The sequence below is a fragment of the Limanda limanda genome, chromosome 7 (genome assembly GCF_963576545.1).
Source record: "Limanda limanda chromosome 7, fLimLim1.1, whole genome shotgun sequence".
In the NCBI taxonomy this organism is placed as follows: domain Eukaryota; kingdom Metazoa; phylum Chordata; class Actinopteri; order Pleuronectiformes; family Pleuronectidae; genus Limanda; species Limanda limanda.
Genome location: NC_083642.1, coordinates 12960938 through 12969417, shown reverse-complemented (window position 1 = coordinate 12969417; position 8480 = coordinate 12960938). Strand labels below are relative to the sequence as shown.

The 8480-nt window shown below is 41.1% G+C and overlaps 1 protein-coding gene across 1 annotated transcript; it reads right to left on the bottom strand.

Annotated features, from left to right (window-relative positions):
• Nucleotides 1-1228: 1228 nt before the first annotated feature.
• Nucleotides 1229-2962, bottom strand: kcna10a (potassium voltage-gated channel, shaker-related subfamily, member 10a). Its single transcript, XM_061074602.1, has one exon. It carries the CDS (start codon nucleotides 2960-2962, stop codon nucleotides 1229-1231), a length of 1734 nt encoding a protein of 577 aa, XP_060930585.1.
• Between the last annotated feature and the right edge of the window lie 5518 nt (nucleotides 2963-8480).

Below are 8480 nucleotides of genomic sequence, written 5' to 3'. Positions count from 1 at the left end.
TGAAAGGAAAAATACGAAGTATATATGCATGGTGATGGGTGTATGGCGAGTTCAACAGTTTCTTAAATATGTACTTTAAGGCACTCCATTAAATACATAGAGTGAAGTCAGACGTCTATAATTTGTGAAGTATTGTTACCCACGATATGTATCAGAGAGAATGAATAAATACAATGAAATTGTGAGACATTTTAAAAATAAATAAATAAATACAGCAGGGCTATATCAAACAAACTATATACAAGATACACAGTTTTACGGAAAAATAGTTTGTGAGAAATATTTGTGTTTTGCAATGTTTTCTCAAACAACCTTGGTCCTATTCGAGTAGGATTGGCCATCAGTCCTATCACTTGATGATTTTGCACATCTGCAGGAAGGTGCATCATCTGTTGGGTGCAATAGATCATCGATAAATGTCTCAAGCATCAAAAACTAACTCTCAGTATTGTCTTTGTAATCTTGTGGAAACTCTAAACGGAATATCTTTAAGTCTTTGCTCTAGTAGTTTGCCTCATGACTCACTTGACGTGCACAACCTATTGACCTATCAGTGAAGTAAGTCAGTAAAGTTACTGTCATAAACATCATTTGTCAGCTATTGCAGCAGCGGAAAGGTCATTCCTATAAATTGAGCCAAGAAGCGGCTCCATATAACACGCAGGCTGGTGGCATTTAACTCTTCTCTTTTATTCTCATTAAATGTGTCTGGTTAAAACCTGTATAACTCTTGTACTTTCATGGCCCTTGAAGACATTTTACTTTTTTTAAAGTTGTGTTTCAAGTCTGTGTGTCAAAAATCTCAGCAGTCAAGCTGGTGCGTAAAATGTTATAAGCATTAGGATTAATGGCCAAGATACTACAAATAAGACCAAAATTATAAAAACATCTTTAAACATATATACTGCTGAAATATGACAATAAGGTTTTTTTATGCTTAACAAACAAATTGTCCTAACACAAAGTAAACTTGTAATATGTTGACATCTTTAACATGACTTGTCTGTTATTTACAATGTGTCATTCTCATAATAGACACTAAAGAGGTAAAAGGGTATGCCCTGTATTTTACTATAAAACATATTTTTAAAGTATACTAACAAGATACCTCTCTTAGTCCTTCTTCAAGACAAATCATGAAAGTTAAATCTCTGCATGTTCTCTATATCTTAAAAATGATTACACTGCTTTGTGGAAGTTTCGTCTTCTTCTTAACAGAGTCCTTCAGTTAATTGAATGTCTGCCAGAAGCCATTGGGTATATTGAGCGAGGTGTTGCTACCCTGCTTGTTATCTGTCTCAGTCTTCATGTCTTTCTCATTAGCATCTTTCAAAGGCAACTTGTCCTCTGCCTCTGTCTCTCTGTGGTAGAAGTAGTTGAAGTTAGAGACAATTACAGGAACAGGCAACGCGATGGTCAGCACACCTGCGATGGCACACAGGGTGCCCACCATCTTGCCCCCCAAGGTGATGGGACACATGTCCCCATAGCCCACAGTGGTCATGGTAACCACAGCCCACCAGAATCCATCAGGTATGCTGACAAACTGTGTGTTAGGCTCATCTACCTCAGCAAAGTAGATAGCACTGGAGAAAAGGATGACTCCAATGAAGAGGAAGAAGATGAGCAAGCCAAGCTCACGCATACTGGCTTTCAGAGTCTGTCCCAGGATTTGCAGTCCCTTGGAGTGACGTGAGAGTTTAAATATACGGAACACCCGTACAAGGCGGATGATACGAAGAATGGCCAAAGACATGTTCTGCCCTGAGTTCACTTCTGGCGTTGTGACCATTTCTGTAATCACAGTAACAAAATAGGGGATTATGGATATAATGTCAATGATGTTCATGAGGTTGTGGAAAAAATCCTTTTTGCTGGGACAGACCAAAAACCTCACACAGAGCTCAAAGAAAAACCAGGTGATGCAGGCGGTCTCAATGATGAAGAAGGGATCAGTGAAGGTTGTGGTCTTGGCACCAGGTGGAGCCGTGTTGCCTCTGGATTGGTTGAAAGGTTGTAGAACTGTGGGTACAACTGGGTCAGAGTCATCTCTAAATTCCGGAAGAGTTTCCATGCAGAAAATAATGATGGATATGACAATAACAAAAACAGACACAAGTGCTACACCCCGGGCAGCATTGGAGCTCTCTGGGTACTCAAACAGTAACCAGAATTGCTTAAACATGTCATTAGAAGGTAGAGGTATGTCAACATCCTTTATAAATCCTTCATCTTCTCTGAACTGCTCCAAGGCCTCATTTCCAAGCTCATAAAACACAATTTCATCTGCAAACACATCAAGGGGAACATTAGCTGGTCGTCTGATCTTACCCCCTGATTGGTAGTAATACAAGATCCCGTCAAAACTGGGTCTGTTCCGATCAAAGAAATACTCATTTCTCATTGGATCGAAGTAATCCATTCTCTTCAAAGGGTCTCCAAGCAGAGTTTCAGGAAACTGGTCCAATGTTTTGAACTGCGTCTCAAAACGGAGACCAGCAATGTTGATGATGACTTTCTGTTCTCCATCATCGAGCCCAGATTTATCGGCTAATAAATCTTCGCAACACTCCTTAGCAAGCTGATTGAAGATCATCTCACTCTCCTTAGTGCCCTCACTACTTAGCAACAATTTCCAGTTGGAGATTATGCTGGCGCAGCTACTGCGCCCCTGCCTGCTTGGGGATGGTATCGTAGGGGATTGGGGCACCACCAGTGTCTGTGCCTCTTGAATGGGTGAAGATGATATGGATTCCCAAATGCAGGAGGGCACAATACTGTGGTGGGAGGGTGTAAAGGAAAGTTGAGAAGCTCGCCGAAGGTAGTTGCCGCCTGACCTGTTGTCCTCTGGGGGTAGTTCCACAGTGAGAGCTGTGGTCTCATCAGCATAGGTGTCCATCTCATCCTCAAGACTGCCGTCAAGTTCATCCAGGCTCTCAAAGTCGACCAGGGCCACCTCCATGGCGGCAGTTCAGCCAGTGCCAAGCCTTGATACCCCAGAGTAAGACAATCACAACACACACAAATGGACAGATTTGCGGCTCAGTCACAGGATTCAGCAGCGGAGAACCAGAGAATCCTGTCGTTAGGAGAACTTACACTAACAGGACGAATTCTCCATCCTGTGGAGTGAGAGACACAGAGAAAGAGAAAGTCAGTGTCTTCCTCTCAATGGTGAAGGGTTTGTTTTGTGAAAATTGTCATCAGCTGACAAGAATATTATGTCTGGAAGTACATATACTATCATGACTCCTCGTTTCCTAGACACCCATCTCTCTGGAAACCACCAGCACCAGAAAGACGGGTGAGAGTTTGAGATACAGAAATGAGGGGAGAAAGAGGAATAAGAGGTTGGGGCTGCTAGAGAATGGTAGAAAGAAAGAAGATATTAAGCAGTAACGCTGGCATAAGGAGGATATATGACCAGTTTTGAAAGACAGACAACACGTAGTAGTGAAGTCTAGATTAAACAAAACAGTGACCAAACATTTGGACGTAAGTGTAGCTAATGGAGGGCTTATTTGTTAGAGTGACCTGAAATCAGGCTATAGGAGGAGAGGGTAGAACAGGAAAACCAGGGCCATGCATACATTAGTGCATAATTAAATGGCTGTGCTGCGATAGCCTGGGCTTAACTTCCTCCAGACACCAGGGCTCATTTATAAACTGGACCGTGCCCCTTAATTTCCTCTCGCCTTGAGAATACACTAGTCTGACTGTTTCTATTCTGCTGTTTGTTTTCACGTCTTTGTTAAATGTATCTTAATTAACATAAAGCAATGAATCCTTTGTAGGCTGACTTGTGAGGCGTGCATGCATTCGTCTGAATGTGGATCTGTGTGTGCATTGTGCTTACGCTGTACACATGTGCATGTGTGTGATCGAGTGCTGATGCCTGCAGATGTTTAATTAAAGACTCCAGAGATGAGTCACCACCTAAAACTCCAGTGATACCAATCCTGCTGGGGGGAAGGAGAGTCCAGCTGAGTGAATAAGGAGGATGACATGAAAATTGTTGGGAAGACGGATTTGTTGGTTGGATGAGATGAGGAAGGAAAGTGACAGTGAGAGAAAATGGCAGTTGATAGGTGGGTAGATGGAGGGATAGGATGATGAGAGAGCACGTCTGGACAGAGGGTTTATCAAGGATAGAAGAAAAAGATGACGATGAGGGGGTAAGAGAAGCAAGAGCTGAGATTGTCCGGACAGGAAGAAGGTTGATTCAAAACTGACAAATCAATGTCAAAGGAAAAAAACGATTGAAACAAAACACATGCTTTAATGACAAATCACCACTCAGCTAAAATGATCAATCCAACCCTTCTTTCCTCCGATCTTCAACCCTTGACTGGAATGACTTCTTAGATCAGATTATAGAAATTAGCCAATGATATTTCTCTGCCGGTCAAATTCCTAATTTGTTTTGAATAAATCAATAGGCCATCATTGTTTAATTTTGCTGAAGCAACAGAAAGACCTGACAACTCTTAAATATCTGTCTCTAAAAGTAATTGGAAAGACAAAGTGTTTCTTAAACTAATCAAAGGGTTGCACTGATTCAGCCGTTTATGTTTAATTACAGTCGGGCTGAGAACTCCAGCTGATCAATGTGGATTTTTGGGGGGGGTGCTGATACTGATATTCAGGAGTATTTAAAAAGAAAACATGAACACAACGAATACTTAAAATCTGAATCTTTTTTTAAATTAAATGCACAACTCTTCTGCATTGGATATTCTGTAAAAGTTTTCATTTCAGCGAAAACGCTATGTCAGTGATATTGGGCAGTATTATCTGCCAACCGATACATATCGATCGGTCTCTACCAAGATCTATCGATAGTCTCTGGTTTAGGAATTTACTTCCATCTGCTCTTTAGACTCTTTCTGTTGCATTAAGAAAAACTAATAGAAATACAGTACAAACAGCCCAGGCATGCTAACAGACAAAGCTACAAGCAGCAAAACACCTTACCTGACTTATGAAGAAACCTACGTGTGTATAATATTCTGTAAAAAGGTCAAACAGAAGGGGGAGAAAAGGCTCCTCCACACGTTCTGCCACTGCGGCTACTCTCTGCTAAGGCCACAATCAGGATCAGAATGACTGATCTATCACAGACAGCATTGGGTAACCTTACGCTGAAGTAGAAACTAGAGCTGTGGCAAAGGCCACATGTGAACACATGCACACTCACCAATGAATTCAAACAGACATGCACACAGAGGAACAAAGGGACAAAAAGACAGACAGTGTAAAATAATCTGATGCTAAACACTGTTCATTTTGTGGATGTGTTTGTGTGTGACTGCTGTGGACCAGGTGTCCTATAAACTGTCTCACATCTTGATCTGGGTGATGTGCTCAAGGCCCAATGGAGTGGAACAGTGCGATAAGATCCTCCGATTTCGACATGCTCACACACACACACACACACACACACACACACACACACACACACACACACAGTATCCATATCTGACTTATTAACAGTACCACATTTAATAATTGATGCTTAACAAATCCATTAACGTGTCTGACATGGCTGAGAGGGAACGAACGGTGAGAGATTGACAGAGTCAGAGAGCTGCCTTCCTGACATACCTCCCTGTCTTCACGCTGTAAAATGTATTTGTGCACACAGGCATGCAGGGAAGCTGCCACTCCACTCCATGAGTATGTGTGAACAACGGATGTGGAGAGTCATGTCAACACTGTTAAACTATGGCTCATTCAATTTCACATCAATATTTATTTTGATGTTTGATATTTACATATATTTATTTATCCTCTTGAAACAGGATTTTTCTTTTCTCTAAAGTGTTTAGACATTTGATCATGATTCTATTCTATTTTTAATGTCTGTCAATTAATCACAACAAATGTGCTGCATATTTACCTCTAGCAAGCAGATTATGTACCCCCCGCCATCTGTTCCTTTGTTTCTCAACAAGATTATGCAAAAACCACTCTGCAGATTTCCACGAAACTTGGTGGGAGGATAGGACATATAGGGGATATCCAATAACACTGTGTAATAATTAATAGAGTTTGATGAGAAGGAAATCAGGCATATTTAGGGAACTGATATCTATCAATCAAATTTTAATGCTCTACTGAGTTCTAGTTGTAAAAGTAACCAAACTAAACTAAACGGACAATGAAACAGTAAATGTAGGGATCATATAAAGACTTTTTCTAGAATCCATTGAAAATCTGTCCATAAATCACAGAAAACATATTGGGAAAAATACTAATTACTTTAATCTGAATTAGAGGTGTAGTGGGAAAAAATTAAACAACAAAACAGAAACTCTGATTCTACCGAGATTTAAAGCAATATAGAGTTTAACATTAAACTGTGTCATTTACACCATATTTTTTGCTGAAATGTCCCCTGTTATCCTTCTACTATAGTTACTGCAGCCAAATTCTCCCTGATCTCGTCTCGCGAGAACTTTTGTAAATGACGCTTCAAGTCGAATTTGAATGTTGGGGCTTACGGACACTTTCATGACACTACAAGAGCAGTATAGAGACGTTTTATGTTTTTATTCTGTTGGTTTTTTTACAATTTAAGTAGTGGTCACCAGTTACTTCAATTGTACTGGATTTGGCTGCAACGCTGTTTACCCCTGGAGTGTCTTGTGGACTCAAAAACCCTTCATCGACATAGTGGCGAGTAGATAATGACTGAATATTCATTTTTGGGTGAACTATCCCTTTAAGATCAAAGTAATGACTAGATAAAAAAAATCACAAAAAAGCTAAGATAAACGTATACATGATTCAACACGTATCATATACTGTAATACATTCATATATTGAAAGTAAAAGCCTTGGCCAGCAGTAGCAGCTGTGTATCGCAGCAGTGAAGACAAAATGCTTCCGAGGAGGAAGCGTGACCTTGACTCGTGGTAGGACAGCAAAAAAAAGAGGTGTCATATGGGGCCCAAGCCAACACATGACTATTCTTACCACTCTATTAATACACGGGCAGACATGGTGGAAAAAAAGAATGAAAAGTCGTTCTACATATGAAGCTCTGATGCAAGAGAAACACAGGAAAGCCCTGCACACATGCAGTATGGAGGGGGGAAACATGGGAATCTCCATCAGAAATATGCTCTTACACGCAGGGCTGAGCAACTGTGCAGTTTAGTGAGCTTGCCCTTGTGACTTTACCACATGTGCGTAAACATGAGCAGATGTTCAGGCAGATCTAGCTTAAACGCGAGCTAAGGCTTTGCTAGCTGATGCAAGAAATGCCATCATCAGACATCACAACATTGTATTACACTGAGTAACAATTAACCATTTTCTGTTTTGATTAATGCAGCGGAGGATTTTCTGCATTACCCGATGCAAACGTGAACTACTTGAGACGAGCGCAGCGACAACTTACATTACTTTCCAGTGTTTTATCTGAAGACAGGTTTATGAAAGTTTAACACACGTCACTGAAAAAGATACGGACAGCAACACACTCACTCTCTCCTACTGTTCTCACATTTCTGCCTGCTCCTCATTAAGAGACAGTCTATGGAGACAACACATTCTCGCCATTTTGCTTTTGGTGCGGATCAAGACTGCTGACTTCAGATCTTTTAAAGCCATGAAAGGTTTTTAAAGAGATCAAGCTTAGTGTATTACGGCCATTATGTCTGTCTGATATTGGTCGGTACAGAATTATGGGGGTTTTTCCACTTTCTTTTTTTCTTGATGTGTCCGTGTGTTTGTGTGTGTGAGAGAGATCCCTGAGTAATTCCACTCAGGGTTGAGGCTTCATTAAAGTTTCAGGTGATCTTTTGCCTGCAGCTGATCCTGGTGCATATTTCACATTTAAACGAACTGGTCGTCAGGTCCGCTTTTGTCACAGAAATGTGACTCTCACTCGACTAAATTATCTCTGTCTTTAAATGATGGTTCACTCCCGTCAACACACTGAATTCCAAATTCCAACACACTTTACTGACTAATATTCATTATCACAAGAATAAATCTGCAGTGTGCCAGATGTTTGCAGCTGAGCACAGTTGGCCTATCTGTTAAGTGCGCTCCCTGTGTGTGCGTGTGTGTGTTTGTATGTGTGTGTGTGTGTGGGGGGGACTATATAATACTATCACCGGAGATACTCTCACATTAAGGCAAGTAAATACACTAAGTTTGACCTTGCACGCTGCAGCATTTGTTATGATCCTGTGATCATGCTGGTGGATGTGGTGGTGGTGGTGGTGGTTTGGGAGGGAGGGAGGGGGGGGGGGACTGTGTGAGGGCATGGGTTGGTAGAGCTGATATTTTTGGACCGGAGTTTTGACCCTATTAAGCAGATTAATGCAGGCTGGGCAGCTCAGTGCCATAAGCCGAGGGATCTCTTCCGTCAGATCAACACAGATTTGATAGTGAGCCATCACAGATACAGACACACACACAAAATGTGCAGATTTAGGACCAAATCTTCTTTGTTAACTTCAGAATCC

What these genes read in the sequence shown, in the direction of transcription:
- kcna10a (XM_061074602.1), bottom strand. Translation starts at nt 2,962, where the DNA reads ATGGAGGTGGCCCTGGTCGACTTTGAGAGCCTGGATGAACTTGACGGC.